The sequence below is a fragment of the Phacochoerus africanus genome, chromosome 2 (genome assembly GCF_016906955.1).
Source record: "Phacochoerus africanus isolate WHEZ1 chromosome 2, ROS_Pafr_v1, whole genome shotgun sequence".
NCBI lineage: Eukaryota > Metazoa > Chordata > Mammalia > Artiodactyla > Suidae > Phacochoerus > Phacochoerus africanus.
Window position 1 is genome coordinate 185668204 of NC_062545.1, and position 22636 is coordinate 185690839.

A 22636-nucleotide genomic window follows, 5' to 3' on the forward strand; every position below is an offset into this window, starting at 1 on the left:
GAATTTCACGGTAAATTCCCCAGACCAAATATTTGGCTGAACAAATAAACAACATTATCCATTCCTGAAAATAAGCCAGTAGAAGGTGGTGGAAGGGAGGGCAGCGTGGTTGCTAGAAAGTGACCTGAGCCCAGTCAGGCAGCCACGGAGCTCAGAATTCGCCCTCAGATAATTTGTCCAAGTGCTAGAGATGTGCGAGTTCCTCTTCAGTGACATGGACATTTCAGGAAATCGGGTAAAACAAAAGGAGGCTGCCTGAGGGGAACCCATAATAGCCTTCCCCTAAGTGATTTATTCGACCCCCTTACCATTAATCAAAGGGGCAGCGACCTGGGGGGCTAGCAGAGGGGGAAGTAGCCCTCTTTGCAGGGAGTTGTGGAGAACTGTGGAGTCTTGCTGTCTTTGCCTGGGGCTCTGATCTCCTCTCTCCACCTGCACTCTCCAGGGAGCTGGGGCTTTGGCAACAGCTCCACTTCTCTTTTTATTGGTTTCCACTAAGCTGCTCCTTTCAGAGGATTGTAGAACTTCAGTAATTAAAAACAAAAATGAGTCCTGCTTTATGCACCCCACCCCCAAGAGCACATGGAAGAGTGTGTGTACACGAATGCAGGGGGTGCACACTCAGCACCACCACAGCCACCATCCCTGCCACTCTCACCCACATCCTGACTGAGAATGAATGCCCCATGGCATCCAAAGTCACTCCTTTTCCCCAAACCTAGCCAAGCCCATGCAGAAAAAAAAACACACAGAGAAATGAGCCCACACGAGCTAAAATTCCAGGGTGTAATTTAGTTGCTGGTGGCAAGTAAGAAAAAAGCAAAGGTCTCTCCTCGGTCTCCTTAGCCCCTATATCCATGTCATTCCAGCAAGCCATTTCTCTGCCTCTCTGCAGCCCTTAACTGAGGGAGACTGCTCAAGCACATCTGAATTTTCCTTTTTTACTTTGGCCAAAAACTGAGCTTTCTCCTTGAAGAAACCCTGGCTCAGAACATCACCTCCACCAGGTCTATCACTCTCTGCCCAGTTCCAGGGAAGCAGGGAGGGGGTGGCACAGAGATGCAAGGAGGGTTGGTGTTTGACTGGAGAGGTTCTATACAGTAGAAGGAATACTCTCAGGAGCCCACTGGGAAATTCAGACCCTTAAGGATTGGACCCCACTGCCACCACCTCGCCCCCCACCCAGCTCAATCTCTTGGAATGCTGAACTCAATGAAAGCCTTCATCTGGGAAATAGGAGACAAGGGGGAAAAGTTCTGAAACACTGGAGAATTCCACCATGTGATAAGATAGCGGTCACCAAAAGTAAGGCAATTTGTTTTATTGGATAGAACCCACTTCTCAAAAAAAAAAAACAAAAAACAAAAAGCAAAAAACCCCACAACCCTCCTGTTTAAAAAACACACGTACACACACACGTTAATATGTGAGTGTGCAAATTACCTTTGGTTTGAAAGTGCAACACGAGTGCCTGTAATAACTAGAGACAGTCCAGGGTATCTTAAAAGCAGAGGTGGGAACCATTGCCCTGGAGTTGAGACTCAGCCATCACACTTTGCTGGGACACACCCCTAACAGGTGAACAAAACCAGAGGGTGTATAAGAAGGCCCAAACTGACTCTTTAATCTGGCCTACTCCTTTCATCCCAGTTTCTCCAAGGCATGTGTCATCCAGATGGGAGAGGATGCTGCATCCTTGTCCTTGTTAACATTAAATAGAAATGGAAAAACAATTCATCCTGGCAATTACCATCCTCCACCATCAGTTTACTTCCTGTTCCTCCAACTTAACCACCTCCAGTTTCCACCCTCTGACTTCCATCATGCCCCCAGCCCCACATTAAAGAAAAAGATCTCCTCCAACAGAGATGGGGCAGAAGGAAGAAAGGATTAAAGAGAAAAGGAACATAGTTTACCTTTAAAATAATGACTCATTTTATTTTTTAATATGTAGTTATAAATATATTTTGTCAAAATATATGATCAATATGGTCAAAACATTTGCACATAAAGTCATAAATAAGGTCAAGGTGAATGTTTAGGGTTTTTTTCCTTTTTTTTTTCTTAAAGATAAAAGTCCAGCTATAAGGAAGCAGTCTGTGTAGTGTGTGGGTGAGTAGTGGATGGGGTGTGTGTGTGTGTGTGTCTGTCTGTCTGTCCCCACAGAAGGCCTGATTCAGCGGCAACCACATCCCTCTACTACCATCTCCTGATAATTTTTCAGTACCACCTTGTCATACTCATCCAGGTATAGCATGGAGATGGCGCTCAGTTCAGTGGGAACACAACAGGCTTTGGGGATACTGGAATTGACAGAGTTGACTAGGGTCTGAACGATGGCATGATTGGTTGAGTTGAGGTGGTCAGCCAGTGGAAAGGGGCAGTCCCCATGGCAGTAGAAGGCCTGGTAGCCTGGTGGAGCCACAATCCAGTCATTCCAGCCCACGTCACTGAAGTCCACATAGAGCGAGTGGCGCCGGCAGTTCTTATTCTTCTTCCGAGCCCTCTGTGGGTGATGCTTGGGGCTACGCTTGGTCCTCCGGCGTCGGGTCAAGGCATGTCCCCGGCCATCATGGCCAAAGGTGACCAGGAGGGGCCGGAGCTGGGCCCAGTCCCCACTCCCTTGAGGTAACGATCGGCTAATCCTGACATGCTGGCCCTGGTGGGTCCGTGTCTGATGGAGGTGGGTCACCTCAATGGCCAGCCCATAGTTTGGCTGCTTCTCCCGGGTCCAGCGAAGGACCGCAGGGCTCACATCAAAAGTTTCCCACCGTGTCACATTGTGGTGGACCAGTCTCGTGTCCAGTAGTCGTGTGATGAGGTGCCCAGGCACCACTTCTGGCGGGGGCTTCATAACCTCATAAATGTTTATACGATGGAAGCCCTGCTCCCAGTCAGGGCCCTGGTCCACCTGCTCCCGGAAAAGTCGAAGCTCTGCAGATGAGATCACCTCGTTCTCTGGGATGCTGCTGAGGTTAAAGAGGAAACGAAAAGCAGAGTTTTCGCTGGTCCCTGGGATGTTCTCCAGATGTTCTAGGCACAGTTGGGGAGGAAAAAGAAAAGAGAAAAGAAAAAAAGCCCATGAGCTTTTTGAGAGACTGAAAGTCAAGAAACAGCTAAGAGCTGGGTGATGAGTGGGGAACTCTGCTTATACAGTGGAAGCCTACTAGGGGGAAATAAACATACCTTTTAATTTGAAAGAGCACATCAATGGGGCAGCTAGCAAACTAGTGAAGCTTAGATAGCATTCAGCAGGCACCAAAGACAATCTCCCAACCTCCTTTATACATCTAATAATTTCCATGTGTCAACTCCTACTCCACCACCATAAGACTCCCCTTTTAAAGCCCTCCTGGCTTTGTGTACACAGTTTTCTTTACAAGTGGTTTTAAAGAAAAAGAGGGGCCAACAGAGCAGAGGCAGGAGGGAACATGCACCCTCTCCCTCTTCTTCCACTTTCGAGTATGTTACCAAACATTTCCCCAGTGATCTTTGGAAACACAGAGCATGCCTTGTTGATCATGTTACAGAGAGGAAAATAAACTCCAACACAGTAATGATGCTGGTGGATTAATAACTCAGATTTACTTTGGAAAAGAAACATCCGCTAGGAAACATTCAGATCAGATTACAAGGCCCCTATTGAATAAACCTGACAAACACACAGCTGTAATATTAAATTCAGTAGGTGCTTTGGAAAAAAAAATGCGCAGAAAATCTGGCATAAAAGGCTTTGATATCACAGAAGCACACCTCTGGGGCTAGCCAGAGACTTGAGCGGTGTCATTCTCCTCCCAAACCCCTCCCCTCCGTCTCGAAAAAATAAACTGGGCCACAGCTCTGAAAATCCTTGGAGGTGAGCAGCTCCGTTCCCTAGCCTCCTGATCTGGGGCTTTGATGTAACCTGAACTCCTCTCCCCCAGAGCTGCCCTACCGGCCCTCCACAGCCCAGACCCTGAGCTGGGACTGACCTTCGTGGTGGAAGCTTCTCACGGTGTTGGCCCGACTGGCAGGGCGCTCAGGATACTCGAGACCAACGCTGTGGGTCTGCTCTTCCTCCTCCTCCTCTCCAGACTGAAGCCGGTAAAGATCCCGCATGTAATCTGGGATGACGGCGCTCTTGCTAGGCTGCGGGCGGCGACGCAGCCCGAACATCTGCAGAAGTGTAGCCTCGAAGTCCCGAAGGAGCTCATGGCTCTGCCCTGAGCGGCGTCCTCCCGCGTGGCCCTGAATCTCGGCGACTTTTTTCTTCCCCGTCTCAGGTATCAAACTAGCATGGCTCGCGCCTCCTAGCAGGACTTGGCATAATAAAACGACCATCAGCATTCGGTTACCAGGAATCATGGTGTCTCTAGGGAGGGGGAGGAGGTGGAAGGTTAAAGAATAAATAAACACCAATAACTAGAGAAAAATAGAGATGTCTCAGCAAACTCATACAGGGCTAGACAGAGAGGGTCAAGATGTAAAACAGGTCAGAAAGATCAAGTTTGTGTCTTCCCCCTCACACACACCCCACCACCAGCTGCAGCCATGCGCGGCCTGAAAGTAGGAATTGCCCTGTAATTACTTGGTCTAACTTGTTTACAGTCAAATAACCCCAAATCAGATAGCCTCCATCCTGTTAATCTTTTTTTGTCCCAACTGCTATCTGAGCCATGATCTCAGCTTGGCTTTTTCAAGGATAAACAGTTAACATTGAGGAGGTAAAAAAGGATGGGGGAGGGAGAATTAAAATACCATCTCTCTACTCTCCACTTCAGACCTTCAGCCTCTCCCCCCCCTTCCTCCTCCCCCCCTTCTTCCTCCGCCCTCCGAGCCGACTTCCACAACTTCCAGCTGGTTCGGAGCAGGAGGGAGGGAAAGCAGAGAAGCAGGGGCAGGGCGAAGACACCCGGCGGCTGGGTCTGGAAGGTTTATTTTATGGGGGCTGATGAATTTGAAATGCCCAGCAAAAAGCGTTTGATTGAGCCCGCTCACTCCCAGAGAAGGGTGTGTAGGGGGGATGATTCCAAGAGCGACGTCTGAGTTTTGACAAGCAGCTGGGAATATGCCACGGGGGCACTGGGTGATCCGCAGTCAAGTGGGAGAAGGGGATGGTAAGCACCCCTGGCTGCGGACTTTTCTTTTTTGCCCCCTTTCGCGCTCCTTCCTTGCAACGCACAGATCAGGAAGAGTGGAGCAAGCAGCACTTTAAATAGAACCGGTACGCTCAGAGCGCAGCGGCTGCGGCGCCAAGAAGAAAGCGACAGCGCTGCCAGAAAGCGGAGTGTGGACTCTGGAAGGCAGGTCCGACGGGAGGGACACAAGGCGAGCACGGGTGGGGAGGGCAGAGTGAATTCCCGGGAAGAGGGAAGGAAGAGGTGTCTACTCACTGACAGAAAACAAGGCATATAATAACAGTCCATGATTCTTGACAGCCAATCTTGAACAAACTTGCTGGAAAGGCTCAGAGGAGCTGCGGCAGTGCGTTGCTCTGGATGGCACTACAGAATGGCTCCTAAAATGAATATTTGAATATAATGAGACTGGCGCAGGCTGACTCTGTTTTTCTTCCAGCCCCTCTGAGTCACGTGAATGCGAAGACCCCGCCCCGCGCACCGAAGCGTCCGCCTTCCCCTCAGTGGACCCGCCCCATCTCCGCCCCGCCCCCTCTCTGAGAGGCCAGCCTCCCCGCCTGCTGCCCCAACCACCAGCGTCCGGGAGGAGCTCCCGGCCGAGTCCTCAGCTGGTCCCCGGGTGCAGCTGGCGGAGGACGTGGTCCTCGCCTCTACCTGCAGCCTCCGTTGTGTCGGCCTGATCCCTCCCGCCAGCTGCCTTAGGCGAGAGGATCTGGGGAGCACGGTAGGGGCTTCGCCTTTCAGTGTGAGCCTGGCTCAAATTGGGCCGGGATTGGGGGGCGGCGGAGTCTCAGCAGCTGAAAGCCGCACCACCCAGGGTCGTTTAAAAAGAAAAGCACTGAAAGACCAATATACACGTGCTGCGCGCACCCACCCCTCTTCCTCCCCAGGATCTCCGAGAGGCCAAAAATTGCTCCCAGCTACAGTCACCCCCTGGCGAACTTCTGCGAGTGTTTAGAGGAATTGAGCAGCCTCTTTAGCTCCCGACCAAAAGCTGAGGACCTGTCATAAGTGGTCGGAGGGGTAGATGGTCAGGCGGTGGCCAGTGTGGGAACGTGGTAAGGGAATGGCCGCTGGGCTCTTTCCTCCCGTTCCTTTACGGAGAGAATCTCCACACCACGGCGTGCCCACCGAGCAAAGTAAATCCCCAAAGAAAGCGGTCCTGAGGCCCTTAAAGGCGGAGGGGCGGACTCAAAAGAGAGGCGTCTCCTCGGAAGGGCTCAACACTTGTTTCAGGTCTCCAAGTCTCAGAGGTTTTACAACTCCCGAGCCGGGGCAGAAAGGAAATCACAGTGGGTTCCCAGGAGTCCAGAAAACCGTGAACAGCTTTCGGCCTACGCTCGACCTCTGCGTCTGTCTTTCCCCCCACCCCCACCCCAGCTCGTCTTTTTTAAACCACTACTCCTCTCCCGCCACTTCCTCCCCCCCTTCCTCCTTTGCACCAGCTTCAGAGTCGCAGCAAATGCTTCAAGAATTTTACCAACTCACCGCTCAAGGTATTACTGTGATATCCCGACTCTATCCAAAGATGCTGCATGCGTGGATCACTCAGTACAGGGTCCTTTCCGAAACCGTGACCCTCGAAACTGAATCTGCCCGGCCTGCGCAGGGGTCACAGTCGCGCGATCCCGGCTGCACAGCACACTGTACCCTGCCGCCCTTTCCTAAGCCTGTTCCCAGTTCCTGCCTTGGGTCTATTCAGAGCTCGAAGGCTCAGGTTCCTGGCCTCACCCCGCAAAACTCGGTTTTATCTTGGGGGCACTTGCAGGAGGGCCTGGAAGAAGTGTGAAGGATCAAACGCTTAGCCCTCCCTCCCGGCCGCGGTTGTCCCGCGCGGCCCTACCCCTCGCTGGCCTGGGTGTGCGCGGGCGCCCCTGCGCGACGATCCTTGCCCGCCCAGAGCTGCCGCCTTTTGAGCGCCTTTAAGTTTTCCCGCTACCGCGCCACCGCTGAGGCTGACTGCGAAAGGGTGGGAAGAGCAAAGTTTCGTTGAGACGTCTGGAACCCTTAAAATGCACCGTGGGGGGGGGGAGCTCCAGACATGGGAGAAGCAGAGAAGGGCAGCTCCCCGCGGGCGAAGGACAGTGGAAGGGGCGGGCGCCCGCAGTTCCTGGACAATCCTCCGACCCTAGAAATCCCAGGGCTACGGCGGGAGCGCGCTGCGCTAAAACCCAGAGGCTAGGGAAGAGCGGGTTGTTTCAATTTCGGACTCAATAGGATTCGTCTCTAATCACATTTTTTTTTCTCCTTTTTTTTTAAATTAAAAAAAAAGCTGAAAAGCACTTTCGTCTCCAGGTTCTTTCTCTTTCTTTCTTTCTTTCTTTTTTTTTTTTTTTGAGGGGTGGAGATGCAACTCATGGCGACTGTCCTTCACTTCCCTACGAGTTTTCTCCCAACGCCAAAATTTGTTCAGAGGTGACCTCAGTTTACCGAATCTGTTTTTCGGGGTTTTAACATCTCAAAAAGCCTTGAGCTCACAAAACGCGATCCTCAGAAACGTACCACGAAATCGGTGCCCGGGAAGCGTCTGAGGCCATGGGGATGGGTCTGCAAAGATTCGTGAATCCCGGTACCCTTTCGAGTTGGTTTTGGGGCCGGGAGGGTCAGTAAGAGCCACGAGTCCACGACGCATCTCCCCAGTGACTCCCCAAAGGACACGACACCTCAAGAAGCCGCGTACCCAGAGCGGCTAGCATCCTGGCCTCCCTACAGCCACTACCCGGTGAAATGATAGAGGAAAGGCTCCTTGGATGCCGCCAAGTCCAAGATAATAAATAGCTCATGGAGAAGAAGCGTCGGGCAGCGGCAGTTCGCCAGCTCTCAGGGGTTTTCGCCGGCTGAGTGCCGGGTCGGGTGACACTCCCCTAGACGCAGCCCCTCCTGCAGCGTACGCACGCCCCAGAAGCAGAACTGCGCTCCCCACTGCAGAACCAGCCTTAGTTAGTTGTACTCTCGCCGCCCATCAGCCCCCTCACTCTCTCTGGATCTCAGAGCCGTCACTCCCCCTTCACTCCTGGCCCTTTCCGTCCTGGGATTGCCAAAGCTAGTCCAAGGGCGACGTGTTCCGCTCAAGACCCCACAGTCTTTCCCAACGATCTCCAACTAAAGGCTTCTATTCTCCCCTTCTCTCCTGCCATGAACCTACCAAAGGTGGTAATCGCCCAGGGCCACCGGACGGGAAAAGTGGTCCGGGTAGAGGCTGTAGCATATACGGAAATGTCTTTCAGCGCCAGCATCCCTACCTCTAGCAACACCGCTAGGAAGGGGAAAAGGGGGCCACCTTTTGCCACAGCCAGAGCCACCCTCTCCCCCCTCCCCAGGATGCGCCTCAGCCCCTTGCCAGGTAGCTTTGCTCACCATAGGTCCCTGCGGTAGCGGGCTCCCCAGTTGCAGTTCCTGGAGACCTCTGAACGGCTGCAGTGAACCTGGGCGAGGGCCGGGAACTGGGGCGCAGCAGGCTCGAGAAGGCGCCGACGGGAATCCCATCAGGGAGAAAGGCGAGACAGCCGGGATCAGCAGCAGTGTGGCAGGCTCCCTTCCCTCGGCTGGGATGCCAAACTCACCTAGCTTCCGGGCAGAGCTCCACTCCCTTTACCTCCCTCCCTCCTCCTCTGTCCTCTTGCATCTTCTTCCTCCTCTTTCCCTCTCCCTTTCTTTCTTTCCTTCCTCCTCCTCTTCTTCTCCAGCAGCCCCTCCCTTCTTCCCTCCTCCCTCGCTGGTCTCTCTTTCTGGGATGGGAGCCCCGCCCACATCCTCCCATCCAGCCGCCGGGGCCTCGCCTCGCAGGCCCAGGTCCCGGAAACCCGGGCAGCGCCCGAGTCCCCAGCTGCCGCCCGGGCTGGGACGCCGCTGCCTCCAGCACGGGTAAGCTGCCGGGGCTCACCTGGAGACCACGTGCAGAGGTACTAGAAAGCATGCACCGACTAGTCGCCTTACCTTCCAAAAATACCCATGGGAGTCTGGGCTTCCCTGAGTTTAGAGTAACTGCTGCCCAAACTGATGATTAAAACACTGAGTAATCACCATTTACCCCGAGTAATTAGAGATAATGAAACACCTCTAAAATCAGGTTATGGAGAAAGGAGCTGTTGGATTGGTTTAAAGGGAGGCTTTCAATAAACTGTTAAAAGGATTTCCAAATGTTGAGAAACAGGCTGTGCTCAGAGCTTGTGCGCCTAAAAGAGGTACCTCTTTGGCTATTAAAAGATGACTTCCTTCCAAAACATTTCTTAAAATGCTTCTTGTGGAAAACCTTGGTGATGACCCCCAGAAAGCCCCAATAAACAGCCTGGTTTAATTCTGCCCCTCCAGAACTCTTTTGAGGGACAAGGTGGCTTAGAGACAGGCTGGGGCCAAGTTTTTACAATTTATAACTCAGAAGTTCTCTTAAGAAAAACAGCCACAGCAGTTATTTTTTGTTGTTGTTGATTTCTATTGTTTATCTGTGGTGCACCTAGGAATCCTTAACCACAGCAAACTGAGGTCTAAGGAGGTGACAACCACAGAGGCAACAACCTTTTTGGCCACAAGGACACAAGAAAAGATACCCTTTGGTCTGTTTTTAAAGGAAGAAGGGGAATAAGAAGTTGGCCCTTTCCTCCAAGAAAGTGCTATTAATCATATTAGCAGGAAGGTGGAATATGCGGCTTTAAAACCTTCCCAAATAGGAGCTAATTTCACACAGTGCCTCTGATGGGGCAGGGAAGAGGATATCAATATCATTTCTCTGTTTTACAGACACTGAAAGGGAAGGCCAGCCAGGTTAAAGGGACTTGCCCAGACTCCTGAAGTAAATCGCAGCCTCTGCTCTGGAATCCTGAGCTACTTACCTGCAGGACAGGGCTGAGGGTCACCACCCTGAGCTCCAGGTGGCAGGGGAAGTGCTAAAAGATGGAGCATTTTCTTTTCTTTTTCTTTTTTCTTTCTTTCTTTTTTTTTTTTTTTAAATGAGAGTTGCAATGTTTATTTTAGGTTCTGTTGGGGTTTGTTTGTTTTTTCTTTTTCCCCCACACGGGCAGGACGTGGGAATTCCTGGGCCAGGGATCGAACCTACGACACAGAGCAGCAACCAGAGCCACAGAGGTGAGAATGCAGGAGCCTCAACCTGCTACAACATCAGAGAACTCCCAAGATGGAGCATTTTCTGTGCTGGATTTCTTTTTCTGTGGATAGATATTACATGTCACTGTCTCAAGCACAGCATGTAGGTCCTTACCTAAAAAGATACTGGTCCAGGACAGCTCCTCTAAAAAACTTCACCTTCAAACAGCTCCAATATTCAGAAAACAGGAACTACTTCCTGTGCAGAACACAGTTTACAAAGGGTGGCAAGTGCATGAGCTCAGAAACAACTGTGAGAGCAGGGCCACAGTCTCCTGCCATCTTTTCCAAGTCAGGCCTGTGAGGTCTTTTAGCCGAATAATACATCAAACAAGAGAAAAGCTGACTAGCTTTGGGAAAGTCCTTTAATTCCCATGAGCCTCAGTTTTCTCATCTGTAGAATAAAAGAATTAGGCCATGACCCTTTCAATTTGAAAATGATTTAAATTTTAAATTGAAATTTTATTAAACATTGACTTTGTTTCATTTAAATCACCTCTGAGCCCACCTCCTCTAAGAACCTCTGATTAAAAAGGGCAGGGCAAAACCACCACCCTGAAAGGAAGACTGAAAACATACCCCTCTAGCTTCCAACGTAATCAAAATTACATTACTCATTAATAACAACAATTATCTGTGTCCATTCTGGGGCACGAAGCAGTGTGCTCCTTAAGAAAGGAGTAAGGACAGATTAAATGTTCACCGGCCCCCCTAAATCAATCACTATTGTTTTAATCATTAACAGAATGTGTTCCTTAATATTTAAACTTGAAAACAAGAGTAATAGGCTGTGCTTAAAAGCAGGGGTTTATTTTATTGTATTTTAAAGCACCAGATAATAGGGTTTTTTTTCTCCTTTTTTAAACCCAAATGTTTTTTATCTCATTTTGTGGAAGCCCAAATACTAAAGTGGTTATTGGCCCACCCATGAGTCTGTGCAGCTCATAGTCCAGGAGTTTCTAATTAAGCCATCTGACATACCTGGTTGAGACCCTGATATGAATCTTTAGGAGGGAATTCAGCTTCAGCTCTCTTAGGACAGCTATATTTCTAGCCCACATTTTAGATGGGTGCAAACCACCTATTATCAACTCACTTTATCACTCTTCTCTTTTGTTTCCCCTCTCATGCCAAAGAAGAAATCACTTGTTGGTTAGAGAGCTAACATCAATCACAGCCTAGTGATCTGAGTTGGTGAAGGCAATCAGCCCAGTTTTTTCCCCATTTCAAGCTTACCTGGGAATCTTGGTGTTTTTATAGATTATAATATGAATGGATCAAATACAAGTCTACCCTTAAAGTATATAAATTAAGAGGGGAAATCCATCATCATTCAAGAGCAGCTACTGCTCCCCTGCTGCTACTGTTGAAGGAAAGGCACTCATTTGTTGAGCTTTTCCTGAAGAACATCAGGGAAGGGTGGCTGGACAGTGAGCCCTTAGAAAAGCCTTTCTCAGTGTATGTTTGGAGGACCATAAGCTTCCGAACAGTGCTAGAGGTGGTGGAAAAATGCAGATTTCTTGGCCTGGATGCCTGAGATCTGGACCCAGAAATCTACTTATTTCACGAGGTTCCCTAATGATTCAGAGCACACTAAAGCTTGAGAACTACTGTTTTAAAAGTTATTTCACTTATGTTTTCAGGGACGATAGATACCACTGAAAGGCTGACACTCAGAAATTATTAAACAGACAAGGAATATGCTTGGCTTGTGCTTTGCAAACTGTTAAATATGGTAATTACAGTATTACTACATCCAGAACACACCAAATAGGTCTTTGCAAGTGAAAAGACCTCTAATTCTATAGCTATGGCAGTCCTTGTTCTGGGTCCTCTAACCTTCTTTCTTAATTAAGTGTCTGTTGAAGCTATGGAGGGGTACTTGGGAGAAACTCCCAGCATCATTGCTGACTTTTTTTTTTTCTTTTTTGGCTGTGCCTGCAGCATATGGAAGTTCTAAGCCAAGGATCGAACCTGCATCACAGCAGTGACTCATGGGATCCTGAGAAAGAGGAAGCAGCTCAATTTCCTATCGTAAAAGGTGTGGATGTACCAGATTTCTCACAGGTCTTTCTCAGGCCCAAGATCAGGAAACAATATATCTACTAGTTAAAATCACAGCCAAATGGCTTAACCTCCAGTCTTCTTTTCCTCATTTAAAATTTGAGAAAAATAATTTCTATTTCATAATATTCTTATAAGCATTAAATGAATTGATGTAATAAAATGGCAAAGGCAGAAGTACTCAATAAATATTGACTATTATTATGCAACCATAATGATTATACGAGCAAAGCAGGTGAAAAGCCACCCTGGTATTGAGTTTTATTTATAGTTAGAAACTTTTTAAAGGAAAAGGTTATCTCTCTCATTGATTTTGTAATTACTGGTACTGCACACCTGTCAGGTGGTGACTGAATAAAGGCTCTTTACATGAATCTGCATTCATTCATGAGTTAACATTCATTATGATTTATCTGTACAGATTTGACCCAGGAACATACCTCTGCCAAGATAACTGATATCTGTCAAAGTAGATAGTCATAACTACTGAGAGCAAGGAAATAATAGAATAGATGACATATCCAAAGCATTTTCCATCTCTGATTTTTCTCATCCCCAACACCTTTCACTTTTAATAATTTTTCCCTATATGTCTTGCTAAAATGTAAACCCATTTCCTTTTATTTGGACTGCAGAAGAAATTTAAACCTGATTGCAAGATTTTCCTTCTCCAAACATTGGAGACTGCTGCCAACTCTTGATATACCTCATTCAAAGAAAATAATACTGCTTCTAATATTTTTATCATGAGTAAGATAAAATGTAATACTACTTCAGTTATTTATGCCTTACATTGTTATCTGCTACTTTCTGGAATATGCATTTTTAAAAAATCCTTCAAAACAGACCAAAAATGGCCTGAGAACTCTAATGAAGACTCCAGAGAGCTCAGACAGATGAAGACTTTTATGTCTTAACATGTTTAACATGTGGAAGACAGAGCATGGATACTGAAATTCTTCTCTTTCCAAGGAAGGGTTATGACAAAGAAGATGGGATTCGCACACAGTGAAGGCTCTTTGGCTGCTTTCTGTTTTAGGCTTCCTTTGCTAAAAAATGGTCAGCTGCACCCATCTAACTCTACAGCAGGGATGCTGTCTGGAAGTAAATAATTATGGAATGTAGCAAGAGAGTTAAAATGTTGGAATGTCTTCATTTTCAGCACAAACATCCTTCTTTTCCTCTCTGTGTTGTACATGAACAGTGTGACCTGGATAAAATGCAGTTCCACTGTGGGATGAATTTTGGAAGCAAGAGCAGGGTCCTGCATGGACATCAGGTTGTACCACATGAGTTGTGGTTTCCCAACCAGATGTCAACTGGGTAATACCATCCAACGGTCTCTCCTCAGTGCATTCTAACATCTTTTAGTCTTTCTCAAGGAAAGCTTTGTCCATCGGGGTATGTGAGTCAAGGAATTTTTATCGTATAAATAAATGATTTTACAAATAGCCTAAATATTTAAAGGTCCTTGGGGAGGGCATCCTCTTCACCAATGTCCTCTTCAAGAATAAAAGTATATTATCTGTAATCTCCTCAGGGATTATGTATAGATGTAATATACAATGCTTGTTGATATTTATTTTGTGAAAATCCAAACTGTATACATGAGATTTGTGCACTTTTATATTTGTGTTATATTACAATGAGAGTTTACTAAAAATAGTCTATTGAAATGACTTTTTTTTATAGTTTCTTTGTCACTTAAAGCTTACTAGCAAGAGACAATATTTCTAGTCACCTCAGGTAACCAAGGGGTTGGACAGGGCAAAAGTAGAAGCAGCACAATTTGTAGTTCCCATGGCAGCCACAGCAAGGATGAAACAGACCTATGGCTTCAGGGGATCCACTCTGGGGCCTTCCAAAGAAAAGCGCTTTTCTCCAGCAGGAGAAAGGGAACAGCTGGGCCAGAAGATAAGCTCCTGAAGGCATCTGCACTTTACACAGCTCTTTCCCTCCTTCACGTCCCTGGCTGAGAGGCTTGGACTGGGCAAAGCAAAGCATCGGTCTGGGGCGGGGGGAGGGGGAGGGGGAGTGAGGGACACCAGAAGCTTATTTCTTAGGATAAAAATGCACTAGGCCCAAAGGAGAGGTAGCAGCTTCAGAGGAAGAAACAGGGTCCATCCCCAGATTACTGGAGCCCCGGCTTGGGTGATTCTGCTGGGGACTAGCAGAGTGTGGGGGGAGAGGCAGCGGGAAGGGGGCCGACCTGCGGAGCAGCAGGACACAGCCGCTCTCTCCTCCCACGGGTGGAGAAGGAGGTGCCGGTACCAGAGGTTCCAAGCCACGTCCTCCGCCCCCCGCCGCCTCCTCAATGCCCAGCCAGCCCCAGCGCCTACCCTCTCCTCGGTAGCCAGCGGCAGAGATCTCACTCCAGCTCCCCTTCCCGTGTCCTGTTGGGGCAGACTCCGGGGAGGGGAGCGCTGCCACCCTGAGGACCTCTGCGCGCGTCCCGGGATCGGGAGGTTGCGGTGCTCCGGCGGTGCGGACGCCCCTGCAAGCCGCGCGGGTGGAGACTGGCCCACTTTTTTTTTTTTTTTTTTTTACCTCGGCGGCTACACCTCCCTACCTGCAAGAGCTCGCCCCAATATCAGACTCGTTTTGCAGGATTTGTGTCCCAGGTGGCTAATCTGACCCACACTTGAATAAACAGCGAACACTCGAGCAAAAGGGGCAAGCCATCCTCATGAACTTCCATTCAGCCCCTCGGGAGGCTCCCGAGACGCCCCTGACAGTTTTCACTTCTCTTTTGTCTCCCTAGACTTGGAGACTACGGGCCATTCCTGCAGGAGAGAGGGAGGGAAGAAGGGAAGGGGTAAGGGAAGAAGGCAAACAGGGAGGAGAGGTGGGAGGGAGGGAGGAAAGTAGGTAGGTAGGTTGGTCGGAACCTAAGGCAGTTCCTCAGCCCATTTTGCTCCTCCTCCCTGCAGTTCCCCGCGTGCTTGTCCCCCCGCCCCTTAGATCTGCTGGGGCACAGGGGACCCGGGTTCCGAATATACTCACAAAAATTGTTAAATTTGGATAGTCTATATCGAGCTTCCCTCCCCAGCTAGCCATCACTACAGCTTCCTTCTTATGACAGGTCGTCCAGGCAGCAGTCTGAGTTTTCCCCTCAGGTAGGGAAAACAGTGTGCTTCCCCAGGTATCTGGGCTCAAGGGGTCTGCTCTTACTACTTGCCAAGCCTAGCAGCGGTACTAGAAAATTTATGCAACACTGGAGAGGTAAAGTTTCTAGGGCTTGGAGGGGGAGGAGGAGCCAGGATCTGACATTGTGAAGGCCACCAGGAGCTGTAAGGTTGATGGAAGGGAATTCAGGTAATCTTTGGTGGAGCAGTAGGTCATTACCAGACAACCTATGTGGCCCTAGCTTTTCCAGGAGGAGTTACAAATGAAACAGCAAAGTGCAAAGGAATGGCAGGCTGGATTTTGAAGCTTTTGTCTCAAATTCTTTCTTTGTTTCTTATGCATTAGGGTGTCAACCACAGGTAATGGGTAAATATGTCCTCAGTTTGCACCAAAATGTTCTGCCTCTCCCATGTGCCACTCCTGTATCTGACTAGATCTTTAGCTAGAACCTGAGGAGTTTGGATAGTCCGGTTTTACTTTCCCAGCTTTAGACAGAATCCAGAAAAAAAAAAATGGGGATAGAAACTGGGAGACTGAAAAATGAAAGATTTTAAGGGGAATATAAAAGTGAATGCTAGCTTTCTTTGTAGTATTTATATTAAATACCAATCTCTTTAAACTAGAGATTCTTAAGCCTGCTATGTGGCCTCATTAAAGATTTCTAGATGGACTTTAGGGGATCTGTAAAAACCGCAAAATTTATGTGCATAATTTGGGGGTGAATGTAAAAGTGCATGGAAGGAAGAATAATTTCATCAAATTTTCAAAAGGATTTAGGATCCAGGAAAGATTAAAAACCTTTAGACTATGATGTATGCAGTAAATTTTTTTATTGGGATAATGTCCCCAAGTTGCACACACACAAACCTTTACTCAATGGTGCACAGCTTTCACACCCAAGAGTAAAATGTTCTTAACTGAGACAAGAGAAATGACTCTCCATTTAGAGCCAACACATACAGGGGAAAGGTCCCTGGCAGAAGAGCAGAAGTGTTATCTGGAATCCAGTTCTCTGCTCTGCCCCATGTTAGCTGGACCCACCACCTACTCTTGAGATTCTTAATGTGTAGATCAAATGCTGGAGTATATGTGAAACTAATTTACAGATCACAAAATATATGGCTAGTGGCATTAATGAAAATAAATGCTGATGGGTTTCTACATTCTAGTTATAATTAGATGAACAATTATTTAATTATAATTATGAGTATTTGCATATTTTCTTCAACTGTAAACGTGTAAGAAAAAGCAACACACTTTAGATTCCTGACCATAGGCAAGGAAGTCAAGTTTCATTATCTCATTTAAATTTTGAAACAATGTACAGTTTATATATTACAGTTATTTGTTTCCCACTAGCCCCCCCCCAAACACTTGAAGAGAGGCTTGGAGAGGTTAAGTAAATTGCCGAAGGCCACCTAGCCAACAACTCCAGGTGAGGTCCCTGCTTTAGAGAGGGGATACTGGAAAAAGCGAAATCTTCCCAGATTTAGGTAAATGTAATTCCTATGGTACTTGTGCATTTTGTACAAAAGCATAAGAGTTTGAAATGGAGCAGCCACACTTGGGACAGTGTCTTTTCATATACTCTTTGTTGGAAAATTGTCCTTAACCCATTCACTTCCTTTTCATTTCCTCCTTAGTAAGGTTCACCAGCATCTTAATAGAAACACATAGTTCCTTATTAGTGGCATCTGTGCTTCAGCTAATTAAGCAGCCTTAGAAGAGAAAGACCACCTCTACCCTCCTCTCCTGAACTCCTTCCAGTAACTCTTTGCCATAAAAGAACTCTGGGCAGCTAACAGATGGCAAAACTGAGACACAACCCTGAAAAACAGTTAAATATCTCACCCATGGGGAATTAGCAAGAACATAGTTCTTTTTTTTTTTTTTTGTCTATACCATCAAGTTAAAGAGCTGATGAAGACAAAATAGATTCATTTTGCTTTTCCCTGAGTTAATGGCACATTAAAAGAACTACTGGAGTTCCCATCGTGGCACACTGGTTAACGAATCCTACTAGGAACCATGAGGTTGCAGGTTCGATCCCTGGCCTTGCTCAGTGGGTTAAGGATCCAGCATTGCCGTGAGCTGTGGTGTAGGTCACAGATGTGGCTCAGACCTCATGTTGCTGTGGCTGTGGTGTAAGCCGGCAGCAACAGCTCCTATTCAACCCCTAGCTTGGGAACCTCCAAATGCAATGAGAGTAGCCCCTAGAAAAGGCAAAAAGACCCCCCCCCCCAAAAAAAGAACTACCAAAGCTTTGGTCCACTTTCTTTTAAACACTTTCTTAAACCTTTAGCATTGGTAGGTGGTTTTGTTCAACAGTTAATTCTATATTTTATTTCTCTTTAGCATAAAATCCATAATACTAAACTCTACATATTTTGTGGAAGTGCCAGAGAGCAGGCAGATGTCTATCCTTGACATTTTACTTTTTAATTATGGCTTGAGAACCAGTATCACAGAAAATTAGTTTCTGGAGGGTAAGGCCCAGAAGCAAAAAAAAAAAAATGTGGATTATAGTAGGTTCTTTGCTCAAAAAAATTATGAAGTAGTATGTTTCTGTAAAGAAGTCAGATTTCTGGGGTGGAATAATATATGGAAACAGTTTCTTAGTAACATTTTGGTACTTAAATGGGGGGAACTGAGGAAAGTATTTTTAAAAGTACAGTAGTCACTGTCATATGATTTTTAAAAAACAGACTTCAAAGCAGATAGCCTGGCTTTCAGCATAAATAAAGTTCATACTACTTTGTATGAACTTGCATACGTGATTTTATTTTTAGGGGCCACCCCATTTTTTCATGAGTTATATGAGCTATATGATCTCTCAAATTTAGGTGTTGACAACCTTTTTGTGTAAAGAACCAGAGAGTAAATATTTTAGGCTTTGTAAGCCATAAGCCTATCATTGTTTCTTCTTCCTCTCCTTCCTCTTCTTCCCTCTCTCCTGCCCTACCCCTCCTCCTCCTTCACTTGTTTATAATGTACAAACCATTTGTATTAGTTTGTTAGGGTTGCTGTAAAAAGTATCACAAACTGTGTGGCTTAAACGGCAGAAGCCTATTTTCTCATGATTTTGGAAGTGAGAAGTCAGAGATCATGGTGTCAGCAGGGCTGGTTCCTCCTGAGGGCTCTGAGGGAGAAGCTTTTCTATACCTCTCTTCTAGCTGCCAGTGGTTCGCTGGCAATCTTTGGCATTCCTTGGCTTGTAGAAGCTTTATCTCAGTCTCTACCTTGAAGTTCATATGCAGTTCTTTCCATGTGTCTGTCTCCAAATTTCTCCTTTCTGTTGGGACACCAGCTATATTGGGTTAGGAGCCTACCCTACTCCAGTTGATCTTAACTATTATATCTTCAATGACCCTATTTCCAAATAAGGTCACATTCTGAGGCACTGAAGACTAGGACCTCAACATATAAAGGTGGGGGGGGGCACAATTACATTCATAAGACCTTAGTAAGGCCCCTGTCTATTCTAAAATCCTAAAATTTTCTAGTTTCTATGATTTTAGGTAACAAATTGTCTCATGATATTCATTCATTTAACAATTTTTTGAGCATCTCTGTGCTGGACCCTGTTCTAGATGCTGGCACACAGCAGTGAAAAACAAAAATCCTTGTCCTTCTGGCTCTTATAGTCTGGTAGGAAAGGCAGACCACTGACAAAGTAAACACAAACAAGCTATAACCTGTTAGATGGCAAAAGGTACTAAGAATAAAAATAATGTGAGGAAGAGAGATGGTGATGAGGTTGAATTTCAACAGGGCACTCATGGAGTGAACAAAAAGGTGATATTTGAGCAGAGACCTGAAGGAGATGAGGGAACTAACCAAATGGATATCTGGAGAAACCATGTTTTGTCAAAAGGAAGAGTAGCATAAAGTCTGAAGTGGAAGTGGGCCTGCTGTGTGTCAGGAAACACCAAGGAGGTAGGTGTGCTTGCATGGAGTGAGCCAGGCCAGGGCAGTTGGGGTGAAAGTTTAGATGGTGATGTTCTCATACCCACAGAAAGAGCCAGTGTCTAGAGTAAGGTGAGGAAGGGCCTAAGGTGCACCAATTAAGGAGGATCTTGTGCCAGGGCAGGGTGGGCCGCCCACCTCCTTAAACATGTGCCCTGAGTGCCTCCTTCATCTTCCTTGAGTTTTGGCCGCAGAAAAGGCTTTGGCTTTAATTTCAAGTGAGTAGGGAAACTTCCAGAGTGTTTTCAGCAGAGGAGCGGCATGATCAGCCTTAAAGTTTATCAAGATCACTCTGCTGTGTGTAGGGCAAGGATAGAATAAGGGAGACAAATTAGAAGACTACTGTAATAATTTCCAAAGTAAAATGGTGAAAGGTTCTTACCTGGTAACCTGCTGAAGACTGGGCCACCCCAAACATCTATCAGGCATAGCAGTGTACCTTGGTCTTTTTCTTTTGGTTCTCACTCAGCACTCTTTGTGGATCACCTACATGCTAGACTTAGATGTATGTGAAGTGCTGGGATTCCTATGATGAACAAGAAATGGTCACTGCCTCCATTAATAGTTTTTTGCCTTCCTTTCTTCCTTCCCTCTTTCCTTCTTAAAATATTTTGAAATTTTAAACAAAACAAAACAAAAAAACCTTACTTAAAAGCTTATCTTCTAGGGAATTCAGCACATATACTTGATTAAGATTTTCTGGACCAGGCCCTCCCCATTCGAAGTGGTATAGAGCATCAAGGAAGGACTTAGAAAATCAGCCATGATTATCATGGCTTCTCATGGGAATGCTATGTCTGCCTTTCAATCATAGGACCAGGAACTTCTAGGTCCAAAAGATCTGAGACACTCACACTTGACCCTCTCCTTTTACAGATGAGGAGACTGAGACCCAGAGAGATTAACCAACAGTTACACACCTACTTAGTGGTAGAGTGGGCCAGTGTTTTTTTTCAAAGCTAGCTGAAACAACGTCTTCCATTCCACATTCTCTTGAATGTGAATTTGGCACTCTCCCCATTGAGACATGGGGGTCTGTGTTTCTGCCCCTTGAATCTGGGCATATGAGTTTTCTATTGCTGCTGTAACAATCTACCACAAACTTTATGGCTTAAAACAACACAAATTTATTATCTTACAGTTCTGGAGACCAGAATTCCAAAATGGGCCTTTCTAGGCTGAAATCAAGGTATTGGTGGGGTTGCATTCCTACAGGGGGAATCTGTTTCCTTGCCTTTTCCAGCGTGTGGAGACTGCCTGCATCCCTTGGCTCCTGGCCAGCATCACTCTGTCCTCTGTTTCTGCCTCACGTTTCCTTCACTGACTCTGACCCTTCTGCCTTTTTGTTTATAAGGACACTTATGATTACACAGGGCCCACCCAGATAATCCAGGATAATCTCCCCATCTCAATGTCCTTAACTTAATCATACCCACAAAATCCCTTTTGTGAGGTAAGGTGACATAGTCACATGTTTAAGGATGAGGACATGGACATATTTAGGGGTTATTACTCTGCCTGACACACTAGGTAAGCTCATGACCACAGAAGAATTGAGCTATGTGACTTCCAAGACTAGGCCATGAAAGTAACAATGTTCCAACTGGTTGTCTTGGATCACTTGTTTTTAGAACCCAGTTGCCACTGCCATGCGGCGAGGTGGCCCAAATAGGCCCAAGCAGAGGCTACATTGGGAGGCCATGTTGTGTAGTTGTGCTGGCTGGTAGCCAGCAGGGGACTGCCAGGCTCAACCACCACCCATGTGAATGGAAAGATTTCCAGTGATTCCAGTCCCTAGCTGCTGCATTACCCCCAACTTCAAATCTTCCTAACCGAGGCCCAGACGTTATAGAGGAAAGACAAGTACCCACACTACTGTTCAAATTCCTGATCCACAGAAAATGGGTGAAAAAATAAATGAGCATTATCTTAAGCCATCAAGATTTGCAATGATTTGTTACACAGCCATACATAACTGATACAAAAGGCCATAACCCACATCTTCTGTTTCACAGGCCCAGTGCTTTTTCCATGCCAAGTATTACTTCTCAGTCAAGCAAGCAAACCAGTGAGCAAGAATCATTTATCAAGCAAGAATCGTTTATTAAGCACCTATCACAAGAAATGCTTTCTGGAAAGTCTAAAGGCCTATAGAACTTGTTCTTCATTTTTAAAGGCCACTTCCTAATCTGGTGGGAAAGATGTACAGAAAGCATCTGTTAGACATGGAATTAGGAGGCTGATTGGTGCATTAGTCATGGTAAAGATCCTGAATCCTGGGCTGAACACTGGAAAAGGAGAGAAATTAGAGACTGAGGACTTTTTTTGAGGGTTAGTTGAAAAGAATTTCCAGGTGAAGGATATGCAGAAAGAGGAAATAAGGAGGATTCCATTGCTTCTAGCCATAAACGCAGATAGGAAATCTAGAAGGAAAGTCAAGTTTGAGGGAGACTTTATGGTACATAAATTCTGTGTGCGGTCATCAGTGAGGCTAATCTAGGTTCTTAGAAGTACTTTCAGCATTAAATAAGGCTTACCTCCCCAAGATGGAGCATTTGGAGAACCAACAAGAGTGACCCAAAGAGGTACTGCCATCTATGCATGGAACTGGAATTCTTACTATTCTTTACCATGAGCATATTTGGTTTTGAGTACCACTTATCATGTAGGAAAATGCATTTTTACATAAACTTAGTTATATTTCTTTATCACAGTAAATCACAGGATAGGTACAACAGGTGGTGTTGTCACCATTTTGCTAAGAAAACATTCAGAATGTGGAAGTGGAGGGCCCTGCTCCTTCCCCCTGGGTGCTACCTCTGCAATGGAGTTTCTCTGTCTCTGTCTGGGAAAGAGGCAAGCATTTTCCCTTTCATCTTCTAATGAGTTTCAAAGCATTTTCATGTGGATCTCGGAGGTATAAGCCAACAAGAACTTGCTATCATTTACAACTTTCACAGTGGACTAGAAAGTTTGCGTCTACATCAATATAAACAGAGTATTTGCTGCCTTCTTTGGGAAACTCAGATTATAACCAAGGAATGCTTCATCTTATCAGTGTCCATGACTCTGCAAACTACCCTTCAGTGATCCGATCACCAGAAACTCTTCTAGGAATTTGCTTCAGCTATAAATGAATTACTTCTATTTTTATTTTGTTCTTTGTGTGGGCAGAAGTGCTATACTATGACTCTACCGGAGGTTGGAAAAGCTGTGACTAGAACAAATCCACATGAGACATACTGAATTCTTTGAGAAGGAAT

At 46.4% G+C, this 22636-nt stretch overlaps 1 protein-coding gene and 1 long non-coding RNA gene across 4 annotated transcripts in view; both read right to left on the bottom strand.

The window, feature by feature from the left end:
• Window positions 1–1911: 1911 nt before the first annotated feature.
• BMP4 (bone morphogenetic protein 4) lies at window positions 1912–8760 on the bottom strand. Of its 3 annotated transcripts, none has more exons than XM_047767366.1 (4): window positions 8475–8760; window positions 5373–5497; window positions 3972–4351; window positions 1912–3033 (listed from the first exon to the last, which is right to left on the bottom strand). In XM_047767366.1, the coding sequence occupies exons 3-4, from the start codon at window positions 4342–4344 to the stop codon at window positions 2177–2179; spliced, it is 1230 nt and encodes a 409-aa protein (XP_047623322.1). In that variant the 5' UTR covers window positions 4345–4351; window positions 5373–5497; window positions 8475–8760; the 3' UTR covers window positions 1912–2176. The 3 variants fall into 3 exon arrangements, with proteins under 3 accessions (XP_047623322.1, XP_047623323.1, XP_047623324.1); XM_047767367.1 differs by lacking the exon at window positions 8475–8760 and adding an exon at window positions 6606–6943; XM_047767368.1 differs by having other exon boundaries at window positions 1923–3033; window positions 3972–4298; window positions 8681–8757.
• A 1616-nt stretch (window positions 8761–10376) lies between these two features.
• LOC125119842 (uncharacterized) overlaps window positions 10377–22636 on the bottom strand; it is a 72297-nt gene continuing 60037 nt past the window's right edge. Inside the window, exons 2-3 of the long non-coding RNA XR_007133188.1 lie at window positions 19756–19899; window positions 10377–10416 (exon numbers count right to left, since the gene is read on the bottom strand). This is a non-coding gene — a long non-coding RNA (uncharacterized LOC125119842). The remainder of the gene's footprint in view (window positions 10417–19755; window positions 19900–22636) is intronic.